The 20,563-nt window shown below is 41.1% G+C and overlaps 1 protein-coding gene across 2 annotated transcripts in view; it reads right to left on the minus strand.

The window, feature by feature from the left end:
* Positions 1 to 20,563, minus strand: part of DNAH5 (dynein axonemal heavy chain 5) — a 598,099-nt gene that overhangs the window by 330,859 nt on the left and 246,677 nt on the right. For both annotated transcript variants that reach the window (XM_033929843.1, XM_033929844.1), the window contains exons 27-33: positions 19,601 to 19,839; positions 14,533 to 14,773; positions 12,495 to 12,694; positions 8,648 to 8,801; positions 5,563 to 5,726; positions 3,152 to 3,308; positions 2,515 to 2,727 (exon numbers count right to left, since the gene is read on the minus strand). In XM_033929843.1, coding sequence (XP_033785734.1) covers positions 2,515 to 2,727; positions 3,152 to 3,308; positions 5,563 to 5,726; positions 8,648 to 8,801; positions 12,495 to 12,694; positions 14,533 to 14,773; positions 19,601 to 19,839 — 1,368 coding nt within the window. The remainder of the gene's footprint in view (positions 1 to 2,514; positions 2,728 to 3,151; positions 3,309 to 5,562; positions 5,727 to 8,647; positions 8,802 to 12,494; positions 12,695 to 14,532; positions 14,774 to 19,600; positions 19,840 to 20,563) is intronic.

Here is a 20,563-nt window from a genome sequence, read left to right on the forward strand (position 1 = left end):
GCCAGATGGGTATACCCTTGAATTTTACAAGATTTTGACATTATACTTATGTGGGCCTTTGGAATCCTATTATTTGGAAGCCCTTTCGTGAGGTAATTTCCCACCTAGAGCAAATTAATCTTTGATTCATACCTAGGCCAGGGAAGTTGGATCTGTATCCTGAGTTTAGCACTATCTTTGAACTGAATCGATACAGCATTATCGATACATCGATACTGTTCTCATATTCAAAGACCCCTGAAGAAGCCGAGAACGCTGGCGAAATGGGCCCCATTGGGCTGATTAAGATAAGTGCAGGTATCTAAAATCACTCTCATAATTGTTAACGTATCATTCCAAAGATTACTTTAAGATTTATTTATTAACATAAGCATTGTTCATACGAGAGATTTTTTTGATCGATGAAAGAGAGATTGGCCTGATGACTAGCTGATTATCTCTAATGATATTAATCAGTGCAGGCATCTGAGATCTTTTTCCTCTCAATTAAATTATTGCAGAAGTTGTTTTTGAGACCTGTTGGATGTTTTTCTTTTGAATCACTGAGGTTTCTGTCCATTATTAAATCTTTAAAAAAGTTCTTTTGGCCATGATCCACGCCCAGCTGCACCAAGTTCATAGTATCATAATAAGTTAGGATGCCAAAAAGATCTTTGATAAGGTAGATTGGCATTATCTTTGACCTTGCACTTTGACCTTGCACTTTATTTAGAATAGAAGAATGGTTTCTTCAGGCTATCCACGCACTGTATTAATTCCCTCCTGCAGCTATTTTAGTATTGTTACAAAAACAGTCATTCCATATTTTAGAGGAACTCATCAGGGATGCCCACTGTCCTCTTTATTATTTTTGTTGTACTTAGAACCCTTCTTGCCTAGGGACAAGGGAGGCTTGAGGTTGTTGAGCGTTAGTTTTTGTTTTTGTGTTTTGTTTTTTTTGCTGGTATGTAGGATGAAACATTATCAATTGGTTTTGTGACATAACATTTCTCCTTTACACTAGTAGAGACCAACCTGACATCCTTTTCACTTAAGTTATATATTGCATGCATTGGCTAATCAGGTAGTACATTTCTTGAAGTATTACTATATATATAAACCTCTGAGAATTGGTTTTAGTATGCAGGGCCCTTAGATTATCGCCTACTGTCTCTTCTTTCCTGCCTATACAGGGCAATGGGAATTTTAAACCAGGTATTAGTGAATCTATATTTCAGCATTGGAGGCACAAAAGACTTTCTCCCCCTTTTAAAAAATCGTGAAAGCGGTTTATAGCACAGACCACTGTGCTGAATGCTCTGCATTGCTTCCAGTGCTCATAGGAACTCTATGAGCATCGGGAGCAGCGCAGAACATTTAGCGCACCAGCTGGTACTAAAAATCATGAAAGCGGTTTATAGCACAGACCACTGTGCTGAATGCTCTGCATTGCTTCCAGTGCTCATAGGAACTCTATGAGCATCGGGAGCAGCGCAGAACATTCAGCGCACCAGCTGGTACTAAAAACTGCTTTCACAGTTTTGTAAAAAGTGGAAGGGTTGTTTTTTTCTTTCAGGTGGTAATGTTATGTGGACTTTTGACTCCATCCGAGCAGAAGTGAAACTACAATTACCTCTTAAATGTCACCACAAATATCTACAACAGTGTCCTGCAAACTTTCTTGAACTGCGGCATATTAGACATAGTGGCGACGGTTCGAGGCATTCGGAAGTGCGCAGACGTCACCGTGATGGCATCATTCACATGTGTGACATCATCACATCGACATCGACGTTTGCACATGCGCAAAGGCCCTCCAGATGAGCCTTGAGACGCCAGTAGGGGATGCCAGAAGGGAAGAGGGCCAGAGAGAAGGCGAGGCGCTGACACCAGCTGATTGCCTACAGGACATGCCTCTCCCTGCAAGAGGCACATCCTGTAGGCAATCAGCTAGCGCCAGTGCCTCTCCTTCTCCTCCCCAGTGTACCGCGGCACATCTGAAATCTCAGGAGGCACACAGTTTGCGATACACTGATCTACAAGAACTGTTGCCTGAATTCAACTATGACTCCCTCTCACTGAAGTGGACCTCTGACCTTTCAGTAACAGTAAAACAACTTAAGCATACCTTGGCTAATTCTCATTCTCTAACCCCAAATATTCTACATTAGAATACAATTCCTCATGAGGCTATACATTATCTCTTCACAGGGCATAGAGAACTATACTTTGTGTTGCAGATTGTAGTTTAAAATGTCATCAACTTGGAGTGACATTGGGTCACATGTTTTGGATGTATCCATTGGTGTTGAAATTTTGGTAGACTGTTGAGGTTCACTAGACAAGATGGTGGAATAGCTTGCAACTATGATGGATGATTTCTGACAGGAAAATGGTTTTAGTAAAAGAAGTTAGTCACTGGAGTGATAAGTAAAGTACAGTAGACAGTACAGTAGCCAATGACAGCAATCTTTATGCCAATCATTTTAAAAAAAATCAAAAGAACATTTTTCATCCCATTTCTAAGTACCTCACCTGGGCTGGGAACAAAGTAAGAAATTCAATCAACTGGAAGTCCTTCTCCTGGATATTCAGAGCTGCCTGGCGGATCACAAGATGTAATGATGCTTGGGATTCCTTCAGAAGGGCATTGAGCCAAACTTCCACATTGCCCTCTGCCATTACAGGTTTCTCCAGCTCTATTGTCTCACCCTCTCGTGAGGAAATCGACATGATTCGGTCATATGACTAAAAATTCAAAAGGATGTATCAGGCATACATATTTCTAAAGTGCTACTCTTCAACCATCCATCACCTCAACTTCAATCACCCACACCAGGCCAAGCTTAACCACTAGATCGGGTGAGGCACCAGCCCAAGGTGCCAGCAATAAAGGGTGCCAAAATCCTCAGCCTCTGATGTCACCTGGTCTAATGTTTAAGCCTTCACTTCTCTCTCCACATTGCAGATCTGGCACCTACTTTCCTTTATAGAGTAGAATTGTCCTTTAGGGGGCATATTCCTAAGATGAAACATTTTTCTTTTCACTAAGCACCATATTCTCTTCAAAGGTTTACCATTCTAAGCAAGTATGAGCACTTTCTGGATCAATACTTCAAATAGACAAATACAACTCCCAGTTTGGAAGGTGAGAGGCACATGCACTGGGTACCTTTTCATGGAACTTGACAGATTTAATGTTATCAAAGACATTTAGGAGGTGAGCCTGGATAGTGTGAGAGTCGGAGGCTTGACCAAGGATCTCCAGTAGAGCTGGGTCTGAGACAAAGAAAAAGCGAGGGAACAGCAGGCGCTTCTTCTCCAAGTACCTACGAATTAACAGCACAGTGTTTGAATTGTTCTTAAGGAGCCTAAACAATGCAAATTTGAAAATGATTTTAAAATGCTTATTTCATATTGATCTCTACATAGGTTTATGGATGTTTAGCCTTCATTCAATTGAAATTAAAATCTAGTCTTCAAAACAAGAACAGGAGAGAAGGAAAATTAGATATTAGCAGCAAATTTTCTTTTCTTTAGTCATATCAGACAGTCCAGGAACTTGTGGTTGAGTGATCATTGACCAGCAGGTGAAGACAAAGAGTACAGAATTGTGCTGTACCTTATTAGGAATGTGTGCAGCTCAAACATTCAGTATTTAATTATCAAAGTATTGGAAAAATACAAAACAGTGAAAACAACAACACACTTATATTATTGCCTAGAAAAATTCAGAAAACAACATCCAACATAGAACTCAGAACCTAGAAAGAACAAACAAAGCCAGAGCAAAAATATTGAGATATGGTTGGGTAGTTGGACTGGTTTGGTGTGACTAAAAGAAAGAAAATTAGCAGATAAGATCAAATTTCTCCTTCCTTGGCAAAAGTACAAGACCAGCCCACAAATTTGTTGGATTTAACAAAACAACCCTCAAAATGAGAGGGAAACTGAAGCACCAAAAGCAACTTCCTTACTAGCAGAAACATCCAAAGGATAATGTCTAGCAAAAGTATGAACAAAAGATCAAATTGCTGCTTTACAAATCTCCCATGGAGAAAACACACTCCACTCCACCTCACCCCACCCAAGACAATAGCTCCCTTTAAGAAGTGGCTGGGTGCATGCAAATTTTTTTTCATGTGAGCAACATGTTCTAAACACCAATAGTTTTTTTATCCCAATATTAGCAATGCATTTCTGTATATAGCACAGAAAATCATCACAAATATGGTAATTGATTTAGTTTAGTTTAATATTTTATAGTTTAATTTTGTTTGAAAGTTGGGTTAGGTCAGTATTTTTGTGAGCGACTATACAACGACCTTGTAAAATATATGAGCGATTGCTCACGCTCTCCACTTAGAGGGAACATAGTCTGAAACTAAGATGAGCTTGAGCCTGCAAGATTTCCAGAGGCGGTTTGCCTGCCAAAAGATAAGCAGAAGAAATCATCTCCTTCAAATACCAAGGAATTGTAACTTAAGAAGTCAGTTCCTCTTTCTTGGCCTTAGATAAGAAGATGAACAATCAATCATACTTACAGAATTCATTTGCAACCTCTATATCAGTGATCTCAAACTCGTGGCGTGGGGGCCACATGTAGCCTGCCAGGTACTATTTTGAGTACCTCGGTATGTTTAACATAATCACAAAAGTAAAATAAAAGCTTCTTGATCATAAGTCTCTTTACATAATTATTACTAAGACTTGGCCAAAAGGAAAGATTTATAAAGAGTTTTACCTCATGAAAAATTGTCATTTCTTTAATAAGACATTAACTATTTTTTCTGAGGCCCTCTAAGTACCTACAAATCCAAAATGTGGCCCTGCAAAGGGTTTGAGTTTGAGACCACTGCTCTAGATAACGCATGAGTGCTCTTATCATCCCGGATATACATGGAATAATCAGAACCCCATATTCCTCCTTATGGAAAGAAGGGAGATGAGCTGATTTATTGAAATAAAAAAGAAACTACGCAGAAATTCCAGCTTCAGTAAATTTAAGAAAGAAAATCCCTATGAAAAAGGGTTCAAAGCTCAGAAATTCTCCTAGCTACCAAGAAAACAGTCTTTAAGGTTAGATCTTTGAGAGTGGCTTTCCTTAAGTGTTCTAAAGGAATCAGAGAACTAAATTTCTAATCTGGACAGTTCCTACAAAGTGAAGGATGCAAATGCCCAGCCCCTTTAAGAAAATGTGCAACATCTGAATTGAATTCCAAAGAAGAATTTTTTTTTTTTTTAAACAACCATGAAAACAGGCTGGGGCTACCAAAAAAGTTGTACATACTTCACTCTGATCCCTGTTAAAATCTCCTTCCATGAGTATGATGTCTGTATAGGATTCTGAGGGGGATCGATCCAAGCATGTCACAATTTGATCAGATTCAAATTAGCAAAAGTAGATAAGAAGGAGCAGTTTCCATATTCATTAAATACTCGGAAATGAAAAAAGGCCACAAACAATAACGTGAATATTTCATGTAATTGTCAGTTTAGCTACCTAATAATATGCTTGCTTGATAGCACTGTTTTAGGTTTAGGCTCATTCAAAAGGTTTTTGTCTATGAATGATATTCTTACCCTGTGAGTGATTTCTGACAGATTTCTAGTTGCTCCAATAAATGGGGCAGGAGTTGCCCCATGGTTTCATCTCCAACACAGCACTGCACCACACTAGGCATCTCATGAGCCCGAGTCATAATCCTGACCCATGACTTGTCAATGTTAGAAAAGCGCTTGGCCTCCTGTGGGGAGAAAAATGAGTCTAGCAAAACTGAACAGAGGAGAGAATTTGGTTTCCGAGTTACAACAGAAACAAGGAGGATTTCTATAGCACATTAATATTAATTGTAGACCAGTGATGATGTATTGTGGTCCTTGATCGCCACCAACAGTTCTGGTTTTCAAGCTAGCCAAATTATGAAAATAAATATAGTTTTTGCATCAAACATAGAATTTTATTCATAACTGAAAATTTTGAATACCTGATCTGTACTTGAGAAGAGCTTGACATTCCTGATCCTTAGCCAGGAATGTCAAGCTCCACATGCCTTTCTGATACCTTTTTGTTCTATCAGGAACTCTATCAAGTCAGATGCAATCTCATTTAGAAAATTCTCACACTCGCGTAAAGCTGGGCAAAATAAAATGACAAAATGACAAAATAAAATGACTTTCTGAGCAAGACTTCCTCCACTCTCTTCCACCATCGGCTTTCATTAACAACAGAAAAGGGAGTTTCACCGAAATATGGAAGAAATTGTTGAGTTTTACCTGTACAGATAGTGACTGCCACAATACTAACTCAATTACACGAGGCAACAAAAAAAAATTTTTCAGAATCATCTGACAATACAGCACATTTTTTTAAATCAGTTTTTCACACCAATTTCAGATCTGTTATTAGATTTTTTTTCAGTCACGTAAACTTTTAAAGTTATGACTAATGTTAGTTTATAGCGTTTTAAGAATTGCAGCATCAACTTAAAGAAATGTTGCAGTATCTTCGGTCCCAAGTCAAATAAGCACACAGTATAGCATAATTATACTGGACTGTGTCACTTAGCAACCAAAATTTCTTCAAAAATGCTTAGCGTATGATTTCTTTTTGTGACTTGTGTCTGGATTGTCATGGCACAACATCCAGCAGTAGTCAACCATCATACTCTCATTCCAGAAATCTTGGAAGCGACGTTCCATTAATTGAATGTTCTGGTGAAAACGTTCTCCTTGCTCGTCACTCACCATAACAAGATTTTCCGGAAAAAAGTCAAGATGTGAGTGCAAAAAGTGCATTTTTAATGACATGCGACAGCCAAGTTTCTGATATAAGTCAAGGAGATTCTGAACTCCTTCTTTATATGAAGGAGGCTTATGGTTACCCAGAAAGTTTTCCACTAACCACTTGAATGCCTCCCAAGCTTCAAACTCAGCTACTGAGAGTGATTGCTTAAAATCTTCATCCTGCATAACGGACTTTATTTGTGGGCCTATAAATTTCCCTTCCTTCAGTTTTGCAGTGCTGGGAACTGCTGGGAATAATGATAGACAAAGGCTGCACCATGCAACTTCAGATTAGCAAAACGATCCAGAAGGCATTTGCAACCATGCATAACCTAAGGCAAATCCAAAAATACTTCAACAACGAACAATTCAAACTCTTGGTGCAAGCACTAATCCTAGGATTCCTGGACTACTGTAACATCCTATACCTGCCATGCCCAACCAACTTGCTAAAACAATTACAAACAGTCCAAAATACAGCTCTTAGACTGATTTACTCGCTGAAAAAATATGATTACATTACCACCGCTTTCCGAGATTCACACTGGCTCCCAGGACAAGCAGGCATACAATGCAAATTCTACTGCACCCTAGTCAAAGCCCTAAATGGAAACAGACCAAGCTATCTGAGCAACCGCCTAATCAGGAAAAATACATCCAGACCAAGGAGAACTCATGCACACTTTACCCACCCCCCAATCAAAGGTATACAAAGCAAAAAAATATACGACAGACTATTAGCCATCAGAGCAGCGAAACTAGACCGCCACCTCTCCAATCTGATGACTTTGATGCCCAACTACAAAACATTCAGGAAAGAACTTAAAACTTTTCTATTCAAGAAATTTATTAAATGATTTAACTAAACCTGATCGACCCTCCGCATACTACAACTATTAACCATGTATTCTCCCTGGAAATGCTCAGGCCATCTCTTGTTGTAAACCGCCTAGAACTGAAAGGTATTGGAGGGATAGAGGACACCAATGTAATGTAATTTTGGCACATTGATTCTAACATCTGATTCACATTTAAGCTTTAGGAAATCATTAAAGACCTACTTATTTGGAAAAGTACCTAAGTAGGCTGAATTGTGTTTTGCTGCAAATGTGCAGTATATTGGAATTGTGAACCACACAGAACTGCGAGAAAGATGCGGTATATAAATGATTTGTTACATTATGTTAAGAAGTTAAATGCAATTTACAATTTAGAAGAGCCTGGCCATATCAGGAATTACATTATTTCCTCAGAGTACATGACATACTGTAGATATCTTAGCTTGTATTCATGAATACATATGATTATGGTATATAGGTTTGAAGAGAAGATTGGCCATATCTGATGTTGTAATCTTTACCTTACAGGTTCTATGTTTCCAGGTTTATGTGATGATTGGTATGTAGAGAGCGTGAGGTAGTTTGTATCTTGTTTGGTTTCAGGTGTTCATAGCCTGTTTGTGGGAGTGAGTGAGATATTTTCCAAAGAGGTTTTCAGGCCTTTACATAAGTTTTGGTAGGAATGGGTGTTTCTTAAATGTACTGGTAAAGGATTCCACCATTTTGCTGCCAGATATGGAAATGTTATAGATTGAATAGTTTTGTATTTTGCATGGCAGAACAGACAAGGAAAAATTCAGAACAATCTTGGATGAAGGCATCAAAAAATGGTCAAATTTGGAAACAAGAAAAAAACAATAGGAAAGCTGAGCACAGAGAGAACTGGCACAACATAGTTGATAACCTTCTTATCAAATACAGTACTTTTATATTATATTATATTATTTTAATTTATATCATTTTAGATTATATATCACACTCCTGAAACCAGCTTGTTGGTATAGAAAATGTCTAAATTTGCTCATAAATTAAAATTGATCAACCTTTGGAAGTTGTTTTGCAATATCTCCTCCAACGAATACAGCCTCTAAATAAATCCACAAGTTCTGTACTGTCATCCAGTTCTCAATGATATCTGTGGTATTAGAAAGGTAATGAACCCACTTCTGGATCTGTGCCTTAAATGGAGCATTGTATCTGAAAAAAACAGAATGGCATTATAGATGACAAAATCCATACAAATGACCTGCATGCTACATTGGATCAACAGGAAACACTATGGGGTCCTTTTACTAAAGTGCACACTAAACGTTAATGCATCCATAGATTATAATGGACGCGTTAGCCATTTTAGCGTGCACTAAACACTAACGCACCTTAGTAAAAGCCTGATATTCAGAGCTATTTAACCAACCAGAAATGGTTCCTGGCTGGTTAAATAGCACTTAACCAGCTAAGCACTAATATTGGCCCAAGATGGCTGCTGAATATTAGTGCTTAGCCCAATCATCAGCTATGTCATGCAACATAGCCATTTACCACCAATATTCATTATCTAGATAGACCTACTATTTATGTGGGTCTATCTTTGGCTGCTGTAACTTAACTGGCCAGCTGATGAATATTGGCTTAACCAGCTATGTTTTTAGCAGCCAAAACACCCAGAAATTCATTGTCGGTCACCGGATATGGCCTGGCATTGAATTTATGGTTTCGCCTCCAGCCACAGGAGTCAGTCCTGTTAACTCCCATGGTCTGAATATCGGCCCGGCAAGAGCAAAGTGGAAATGTCCAATCAGATTGGTGCACAAAAAAGTGTCTTTCAACTCATCTGATAAATCCAATGGTCTTTATTAATCCAAATTAGCTCATACATCCAAAGCAACTCAACGACTCGACACGATCATGTTTCGGCCACCCTGCCTGCATCAGGAGTCTTAGGAGTCTTTGGGTATCAAATAGTCTCAAATGGTCTAAAGCAAAACGAACAAACCGTTGCTCCGAATCTGTAACACCACAGAATAACACAACTTTGCAAAGAAGGGAAATATCGGCCCCCCATTTGAGGAAGACAGTAGGTTTGGGCAGATCAGATCTCTTGTCTTCTTTCTGTCAGAATGGTTATAAGTGTGAAATGCAAACTAGACTATTGGGAGTTCAACTATATAATATGTTAACTATGGAATATCAGGCTAATTTAGTGAGTAAAAAAGTTTTGGGGGTTTTAAGGAAATTAAGATTAATCAGAAAACATTTTGATATTTCAGAATATTCACTAGGGGTCCAGTCATTAATTCTTTCGCAATAGGATTAACATAGTTTATCTTTGGTGTACTACAAGACTCCTAAAGAGATTACAAACTATTCAAAATACTGCAGCTAGAGTTATATTCTCGATTCCCAAATATTAAAGGATTATACGTTATTTTGTTCAATTACATTAGTTATCAATTTCTGCTATGATAATTTATAAGCTCTGTGTATTGATTTTTAATATTTTACATGGCCTAGCTCCTTTTTATTTGCTGGATTTAGTGTCTTTAATGATTGGTAGACAGGGTCATATACAACAAAATTAATTTTGTTTACAATTTCCATCACCTAAATCAATTTGTCAGCTTAGTGCTTCTTTTAGTTATTAAGTTCTGACTATATGGATCAGAAACTAAGGCCCTGATTCTGCAAAGTGCGTCCCGATTTTAGGCAGCTGTAGGCGTCCTACAGCTGTCTAATCAGCCAATCAGGATGCATGTTTTGTTTTTTTTAAATGCTCCCCAGGCAGGCAGCCTATATTGAAGGCACTTCCGGGAGCCTAGGGAGGCCCACAAGACACCTAAGCTCGCCTAAAAGCCTTAGGCGAACCTAGGCGGCCCTACACGTCTCCCTAATAGAGGAAGAGACGCTTACAATGTAGGTCAGCAAAATGCTGGCCTACATTGTAAGTGGACATGGCCGCTATACTTATCGCAGCAAGGGATCTCCCTGCCACAATAAGTATAGCGGCCGCCTGTCCAATCGCCGGCAGGAGAGTGCCCAACCCCTCCTGCCGGAAAGCCACCCCCGCCCGACAATTCCCGATCGCTGGCAGGAGGGTGCCCAACTCCTCCTACCGGAATGCCCCCCCAAAACTCCCGATCACCGACAGGAGGGTGCCCAACCCCTCCTGCCAGAACACCCACCGAAACTCCCGATCGCCGGCAGGAGGGTGCCCAACCCCTCCTGCCAGAAGGCCGCCCCCCCGACACTCCCAATCACTGGCAGGAGGGTACCCAACTCCTCCTGCTGGAATGCTCCCCCAAAACTCCCGATCATCGGCAGGAGGGTGCCCAATCCCTCCTGCTGGAACACCCCCTAAAAACTCCTGATCGCCGGCAGGAGGGTGCCCAACCTCTCCTGCTGGAACGCTGCCCCCCCAAAACTCTTGATCGCTGGCAGGAGGGTGCCCAACCCCTCCTGCTGGAATGCTGCCCCCCAAAACTCCCGATCGATGGCAGGAGGGTGCCCAACCCCTCTTGCCGGAAAGCTGCACCACCTCCGGACCCCCCCATGCTAACGACTCCCCCCCCCCGCGCTACCACCCCTAACCTCCCCCCCAACTAACCTCTAAAGTGCTGGCCGGACAGACGGGTCTTGCTGCCGTCCAGCCGGCAGGCCCGCCTCGTCGAAATGAGGCAGGCCCGCCCCTTCCTGGCCCATCCCCGCTAAGTCTAAGGTCTGATTGGCCCAGGCTCTAGAAGCCTGGACCAATCAGGCTGTAGGTATAGCGGGTCCGCCTATCTCCACTAACCCTAAGGCCGCCAATCAGGCCTTAGGGTTAGTGGAGATGGGCTGACCCGCTATACCTACGGCCCTGATTGGTCCAGGCTTCTAGAGCCTGGGCCAATCAGGCCTTAGACTTAGCGGGGATGGACCAGGAAGGGGCGGGCCTGTCTCATTTCGACGAGGCGGGCCTGCCGGCTGGATGGCAGCAAGACTCGTCCGTCCGGCCAACACTTTAGAGGTTAGTTGGGGGGAGAGGTTAGTTGGGGGGAGGTTAGGGGGGTGGTAGCGTGGGGGGAGTCGTTAGCGTGGGGGATCCGGAGGGAGTGCGGCTTTCCGGCAGGAGGGATTGGGCACCTTCTGCCACCGATCGGGAGTGTCGGGGGGCAGCCTTCTGGCAGGAGGGGTTTGGTACCCTCCTGCCGGTGATCGGACAGGCAGCCACTATACTTACCGCGGCAGGGAGATCCCTTGCCGCGATAAGTGTAGCGACCGCGTCTACTCTAAACCCGATTGTCTAACCAGGCGTCTGTAACATGGATGCCGGTTACAGAATCAGGGTTAGTGTAGGCCCTATTCTGTAAAGGACACCCCTCCCGGGCGTCCTATACAGAATCAGGGCCTAATTGTCTAGTTTTTAGAAAGTTTTTAAAAACAGTTTTATTAAAACTCTTTTTATCATTTTTTTCAATATTGCTTGTTTAACTGGGTTTGTTTCTGGTTATCTACTTTATTGTAATCTGCCTGGAACTCATAAGAATTGTGGCAGAATATAAAAAGATCTGTAATGTAATGTAACTAGAGAGCTGAGTTGTGGACATTAAGGCCCATATTCTATACACAGTGTCATAAGTTGAGCACCGGTGGGCGTCCTATTGGTGCCTAACAAGTGGAAAAGCCGTTTAAAAAGGTTATCATTCTTTTAAAAATGTACAAAACCTGCATTGTAGCTATGGAGGTGCTTTATGATACCTAATTCTACAGTAGACATGGCTAACGCCAGAAGTGCAGCTTAGTAAAAGGATCCCTTAATTAACAGGGCTTTGCTTATTGTTGAATGGGGTGAATTTTTTTTTTTCTCTTAACATCTTACTCATTCTGAAATATTCTTCTCCCTTTGCACATTATTACCTGTTGCTCATGAGAGAGCCCAAAACCATCAGGCTGTCTTCCATGCTGGCAATAATCTCTGATGTGCTGTCACCCCTCAGCAGCAACTCCCCACGTGTTTTGAAATTGGTAAAAGTAAAGGTTTTGTTGTCCCACTCCGCGATCACTTGCTTTAACTTTTGTTCAATATCTTTTTCCTTTACTGCGCTGATGCAGATATCCTACCATTGTGAGAAGAAAATTGACTTTAGATATAATGTGAGAGATGGGTCAAACAATATCAAGACTCTAGACTGCAAGTAATAATTCTGTCCTTTATTCCAATTGTTTCTGACAGCAAGGCTTTCATTGAAAAATATGAAGTTAAGACTCAAGAAGGGATCTAGCCTCAAACATAAGACTCTTATCATCGACTGCTTTTTCCATAAAAGTATAGTTTTAAATGGCCCATGTGGCTGTAGTCTATGCTTGTTGAGTTTCTGTGGATTGTTTTTGATCAGTAGCATAGTAAGGGGATAGCAGGGGACAGGACGGTCCGCCCCAGGCACAGTGGGGGTGTCGGCACCTCTCCGCCCCCCCCCCCCCCATGCTCACACACTCCCTCCCCTCCCTCTTTAAATCTTCACCAGCACGAGCAGTTTCTCCAGCCTGCTGCTTGCACTGGACTGACTCCCCTTTGAAATCAATTGTTGGTCACGGGGCTAGGAAGGGACGTTCAAGGGAAAGCCAATGCTGTTGTGAGCAGCAGGCCAGGGAAGCTGCTCGCGCTTGCAAATATTTAAAGGGTACAGGGGAAGGGAGAGTGTGAGTGTGATTGAGGTGGAGAGGAGAGGGCAGTGGACGCCACTGCCTTGGACATTATTTTTTGTTATATATTTGATTTATGGTGTATTCCCTTATTGTATTTTCTCATTTTCTTTCTACCATCTTCATGTCAGAAATATATTTTTAAAGCTTCCTGGCTGAAGAAACTGCACTGGTTACCTGTGCAATCACAAATTATTTTCAAGACATTATCTTTGGTTTACAAAGTCATTTACCATGGGATTCCTTGGTATCTATCACAAATTATGGTTATCCACCGACCGCTCAGAGCTTTGCGATCTGAGGTTGAGATACGATTGTCATTAAAGAACTTTTCAAAAATATATTATGAGAATACGAGAACCTCTGCTATTTCCATCATAGGAGTAACGCTGTGGAACAAATTAACTGGACCGCAAAGAGCCCTATCTGATATTCAGATGTTTAAAAAGATGTTTAAAACTACACTTTTTATAGAGGCATTCTAGTAAAAGATGTTTTTGCTCAATGCTGGTTTTAGGATGAGTATATTGTGAGGATCTGTGAACCCATTATTTATATTGAATGATCTGTAATTTGAGATGTCTGTATAAGTTTTGTCTGCTCCATTCTGTGAATGTTACTTTTGTAAAGCCGCCTAGGAATAGGTGGTTGATAAATTTTTTAAATAAATACAATCTTTATCAGTTTTATAAATATAGAAATGTAGTGTAACTTTAGGTTTTTAGGACCAAATTCTATAAACAGTGCCAGTATCGCCCCCCTCCCCCCCTAAAAATGGCCACTGATCACATATCAATCAAACATCGGCACAGTTTATAGGATGATGGCTGTTTTTAAAATAGGCACCTTAAATGTAGGCCAGCATTTTACAGGCCTACATTTAAGGCGCCTTCCTTACACCTATGGAAGCGCCTAGGGTCGCCTAAAGATGCCTAAGGCCACTTCCATCACAAACCACACCAGCCTCAGGTGGCCTTAGACATGCCTAGATTCTTCAGTAGATGCACAAAAGGCGCCATTTGCCACATCAATTGTTTTTTAAAACGTGCATCCCGATTGTTTGGTTAGATGACAGTAGGATGCCTATCACTGCCAAACTTTGGGATGCCATTACTAGAATCCAGGCCTTAATGTAAAAATTGAAATCTTCTATTCAAATATACCTATATTGTAATTTGTAATTCAGATTCATATATGATCATGATCTGATCACAGATTATCTTTTTTATCCTTTCCTTTGTACTTGGATTACCTCAATTTCCTCTTTGCATTTCAAAAGAGGAGCATCCATGATGTTCCTCAGCTTAAAAGTCTCATTTTCCACATCAAAATTGTGGCCTGTGACTGCTGTAATCCGCTTCCAGTGCCGAGCCATCATGGCTTTATTGGACATGAGCTCCAGCAAGGGGCAGCATTCATTGAAATCATCAATGGACTTCCTCAAATCCAGAAAGGCCTGCCATTCCTTCAAAGCTCGAGGAAGTTTGCGGCACCTGTACCATACATCATGGAGAGCAGAAAGTGATTAGAAGAGCTCCTCATTTCCAATTATCAATTATATCTACTACATAAAATACTGTAGATCACTAGACATAAAAGGCATTAAGGTAGGAATTCTATAAGCAGGCACATCCTTGTATGCACCCTGATATCTCATGGGGAACATCTTTTCTATAATGGCATCTGGGATGCCAACTTCTGTTACAGAACATTACCCTAAACCAGCATCGGCACATCATGAAATCAAGTATCCACACTTACATCAGCTCTAGAGCTGGAATAACTGAGCATATCCAAATGCAGCAAGGGCATGCATTAGAAAATGCAGTATATCAAGCACTTATAAGCCATATGTCATATCAGGGTGACATCATCTACAGAACCCAGCATGGACAGTCAAAGTGTACTGTCACTTTAAATCTTAGGATCGCCCATACCATGCGTGTGCTGGTGCCTTTTCGCCGATGTTGGCTCTGGGGACCTGCAGTTCAGTAACATAACTAAGAAGCCAAGTAGAGGAAGAGGGAAGGTTGTGAAAATATATGCCTACTGTCCTCAGAGAAAACCTGCTGCAGGTGAGTAACTTTGCTTTCTCTGAGGACAAGCAGGCATGATATTCTCACATCTGGGACTCCCAAGCTGCCAGAATCATGCCCCTAAGAAGAGGGTTATTGTTAGCTACCATGAGTCTGGCAAAACTAAAAAGGGTTGAAGGGAAGTTGGCATTTAAGAAGAGAATACATTTTGTAGAACTGGAATGATTCTCCCAACAGTAATGGGAAGTGAAGGTATGGACTGAGGACCAGGTGGCTGCCTTACAGATATCTTCAATAGGTGTGGAACAAATATGAGCTACTGAAGTTTCTATAGCTTAAATTTTATGAGCAGTGACATGGCCTTCATGCATCTGCCCAGCCTGAGCATATGCCCAGCCTGAGCATATGCAAAGAAGATACAGTTCATTAACCATGTGCAGATGGTTCTCTTGATGACATGAGTTCCAAGTCTGTTAGGGTCAAATGAGTTGAGTAATAGTTCTATGAGGCTTGCTGTGATCCAAGTAATAAGCCAGTGTACATTTACAGTCCAGTGAAGAGCTGCCTCACAAAGGTTAGAATGTGATCTTGGGAAGACAACAGGTAAAACTATGGACTGGTTGAGATGAAATTCAAAGATAACTTTTCTGAGGAGCTTTGGATGTGTGTGAAGAACCACCCTGTCATGGTAGAATCTATTATAAGGTGGATCAGATACAAGCACTTGAAGTTCACTGACCTGGCGTGCAGACATAAGGGCTATGTGGAAGACCACTTTCCAAGTCAGATGTTTGAGGGAAGAAGTCGAGAGAGGTTCATAGGAAGACTTCATTAGCATGGATAGAACAACAATGAAGTCCCAAGGAATGGCAAGAGGCTTGAGAGGAGGCTTGGTATGGTAGAGGCCTTTCATGAATCTAGAAACCAAGGGATGTTCAGATAATGGGGGGGGGGGGGGGTTGTCTAATGGTGAATGAAAGGCACTGACAACACCAAGATATACACACACTGAAGTAGTCTTAAGCCCAGAGCTGGAAAGGTGAAGGAGATAATCCAGAACTGACAGTAGAGGATAAGTGATTGGATCTAGTGAGTGGAGATTACACCAGTCAGTGAACCAAGATCATTTTGAAACAATAGCATCATTGTATGGAGGGTTTTCTGAAAGCTTCTATAATGGCTGACACTAGTGCATATAGGATAAAAGTGTCTACTCAGTGGGAGATAGATATCATGATGTGAATGCTAACAAATGCAGATTAGGATGGAGGAGAGAACCCTCATTCTGTGTGAGTAATGTTGAAAACACCTGAAGTGTGAGGGACTCCCAAACACTGAGCTGTAGGAGGAGAAAAAACTATGGTTGATGTGGCCACTGAGGCGCTATGAGAATCAGGGTGGCCTGATCCTGGTGAAGTTTGAGTAGAGGCTTCCTGACTAGAAATATCGGAGGAAATGCATACAAAAACTTGTCCCACCAGTCAAAGAGAAAGGTGTCTGACTCCAGACGAATGGGAAAGCACAGTTACTTACTGTAACAGGTGTTATCCAGGGACAGCCGGCAGATATTCTCACACATGGGTGATGTCACCGACAGAGCCCCGGTACGGACACTTGAAAAGTGAATCGCAGCTTTAAGTTTTAGAAAGTTCATGATCAGCCCACACTGCGCATGCACGAGTGCCTTCCTGCACAACATAGGCGCGCAGTCCCTCAGTTAAGATAAGCCAGCTAAGAAGCCAACCAGGAGACGAGGATGGGTTGTAAGAATATCTACCTGCTGTCCCTGGATAACACCTGTTACGGTAAGTAACTGTGTTTTATCCCAGGACAAGCAGGCAGCATAGTCTCACACATGGGTGACCTCCATGCTAACTGGAATGGGATGGTGGGAGAGTTGATCTTTAAGAAAATAAATTTTGTAAAACTGACTGGCCGAAGTGCCCATCCCATCTGGAGAAAGACTCCAGACAATAATATGAGGTGAATGTATAAACTGAGTACCAAGTGGCAGATTTCCTCAATAGGAGTAGATCTAAGTAAAGCTACAGAAGCTGCCATAGCTCGGACTTTGTGAGCTGTGACATGACTCTCCAGGTGTAGTCCAGTCTGAGCATAGCAGAACGAGATACAGGCAGCTACCCAGTTGGAAACTGTTCTCTTAGAAACAGGATGCCCCCAACTTATTAGGATCAAAGGAGACGAAAAGTTGGGGAGATGTTCCATGTGGCTTTGTCCCCTGTCGATATAATAGGCCAAAGCACGTTTATAGTCCAGCGTGTGTAATGTTTTTTCTCCTGCATGAGAATGAAGCTTAGAGAACAACTGTTTGAGATGAAATTTCATCACAGCTTTCGGTAGAAACTTTGGATGTGTGCGCAGAAATGGTGAAAAAATGTGAAGGGTGGATCTGCCATCAACACTTGTAACTCACTGACCCTCCTGGCAGAAGTGAGCGAGATAAGAAAGACAACTTTCCAGGTATGAAACTTGAGATGAGCCATGGCCATTGGTTCAAGTGGTGGCCTTATTAAACTGGAAAGAACTACATTGAGGTCTACAATAACATGTAATACAAAGTGCAAAGTGCTACTAATAACAAAATCATAGGCTGGGAAAAGCTACAGGTACTATCTAAGCTTTAAAGTAGAGTTCAACAATCAATCTTTAAGGTTCTTAATGATGTTAAGTTTTGAAGCCATTCAGGCCCAATGATGCTCACTTAACTTGATGATCAGTCAATTAAAGTCCCAATATCTCCTTGAGTAGTAATCTGTAGGCTTGACCAGGCCAGTTTTTCCTTATATTAATGAAATCCTTAAGACTTGGCTACCACACAAGTCTATAACCACCCAAAATAGGTAGCATAGAGAGGAACTAGGGGTCTCAAGCGCTCACAGCTAAAAGCCCGATGTTTTTCTCAAGGCTAGTAACTATACAGTGAGCTATCATCGGTCCCGTACACTCTCTGTAACATTTGTTTATAAATTTTTTTACTTTTTATACTTTTTAAAAATGATTTAGTGATCTAGTAATCTGAATTTCTTATGCATTACTCTCCCATTATAGTTAGAAGTACTTAGCTTTAATGTTCTTAGCTTAAAAGTACTTTGCTTCAGTTTTCTTAAGAATTTTCTTAAGAAAACTGAAGCAAAGTACTTTCAAGCTAAGAACATTAAAGCTAAGTACTTCTAACTATAATGAGAGAGTAATGCATAAGAAATTCAGATTACTAGATCACTAAATCGTTTTTAAAAAGTAAAAAAATTTATAAACAAATGTTACAGAGAGTGTACGGGACCGATGATAGCTCACTGTATAGTTACTAGCCTTGAGAAAAACATCGGGCTTTTAGCTGTGAGCGCTTGAGACCCCTAGTTCTCTCTATGCTACCTATTTTGGGTGGTTATAGACTTGTGTGGTAGCCAAGTCTTAAGGATTTCAGTGTGATTCACAAGAGTTTGGAAAGTGGCCTTATATTAATGATCCAATTAGAAATGCTTAATCAGTTCTGAGGTTCTCTCTTCTTAATCCTTAAAGTTTTCCAGTTTTAATTACGTATATTGTTCAATCAGCAAAATTGACTCATCATCAAGTTAAGTGAACTTCATTGGGCCTGAATGGCTTCAAAACTTAACATCATTAAGAACCTAGAAGATGGATTGATGGCCGCTACTTTAAAGCTTTAGAGAGTACCTGTAGCTTTTCCCAGCATATGATTTTGTTATTAGTAGCACTTTGCACTTTGTATTACATGTTATTGTAGATTTTAAATGTTGATGAAATAAATTTTGTTAGTTTTTAGGATATGAAATGAATTAAGGAAATCAATAAATTAAATATTCAATTAATTTTATGTTGATATTCTTGGTATAGCGTATTCAAACTAGTAGACAAACTAGCACACCAACAAATATCTGGTTTCCTGGAAAACTCATCTAAGCTGGACCAAGCCCAATCAGGATTCAGAAGACACCTGAGCACAGAGACCTCTATATAAGAACATAAGAATTGCCACTGCTTGGTTAGATCAGTGGTCCATCGCGCCCAGCAGTCCGCTCCCGCAGCGGCCCTTAGGTCAAAGACCAGTGCCCTAACTGAGTCTAGCCTTACCTACGTACATTCTGATTCAGCAGGAACTTGTCTAACTTTGTCTTGAATCCCTGGAGGGAGTAGCAGAGCAGAACTCCATCCTTAAACACGAGGCTACTGGAGAAGACTTGCGGCTGGGGTCCATGGTTTCTTTAGTGCAAGGTCTACTAAGCTCCAGCATAATCAACTTACCTGTTCTGAAACTCAAGTAGTTCATTGTTGATCTTTTCAATATTCACATCTGACCAAAGAATATCATTATAACCATTTATAGTGTCAATGACATTATTGTACAGGCTATAGAGTTTTTGCAGTAGGTTAAGTTGCTTCTTTATCTCCAGTAGCTGGGGATACTGAGTAACTGGCAAGCCAAATAGCTCTTCTCCACCAGTATAGGTAATATATTTTCGATAGAGGTTATCAAATCGATTCTGTGAGGAGAATAAAAAAACATACTGTCAATAAAACATTCAGGTTCATGCATAAACAATTTTATAACCTATAGTATGACTTAACAAACTAAGACAATGAGCATACCTTTTTAAAAAAAAATAACAAGGCTGGACTCATTAAAGTAAATTTATTGAGGCCCCCTTTTAAAAAGCAGTGCCACTGAGTGCTGCACAGCAAATGCTCTGATACCTATTCAATCCCTATAAGCGTTGAAGCGTTTACCACATTGGCATGTGCTATTGGGCTATGTAAAAGAGGCCCTAAGTAAGTTGTATACATTAATATACGATGGAAGAACTGGTATACTGAGAATGAGAGTGTGGTGCTGAGCTGGAGGAGGTGGTCTGTTCTCTTGGATCCCCCCAGGGGTAAGTGAGGGAGGGGTGCTGTGTGGCGGCAGCATCTGACATAATCCGCCACTGGCAGAAGATCTTTATAAAATCAAGGAACATCTGTGGTGCACAGCCACGAGACATGCCCTAAGGAGCATGCCACAGGCCCCTTGGAAGCCCAGAAGGAACCAAAGGAATTGTGATTAATATTCTTCTAAGAGGTACTGTTTTCTTTATGTATTATAATGGTTAAGCGTAAGGGAAAGATCAAAGATACCAGTACTCCCAAGACAATTGGTCCTATGGATAAACATGTACAAATGAAAGTGTCTTCTCCACTTTCAACTGAACTGTTTGTGTCAGGTGCCTC

This window comes from Geotrypetes seraphini, chromosome 2, assembly GCF_902459505.1.
Source record: "Geotrypetes seraphini chromosome 2, aGeoSer1.1, whole genome shotgun sequence".
NCBI classification, from domain to species: domain Eukaryota; kingdom Metazoa; phylum Chordata; class Amphibia; order Gymnophiona; family Dermophiidae; genus Geotrypetes; species Geotrypetes seraphini.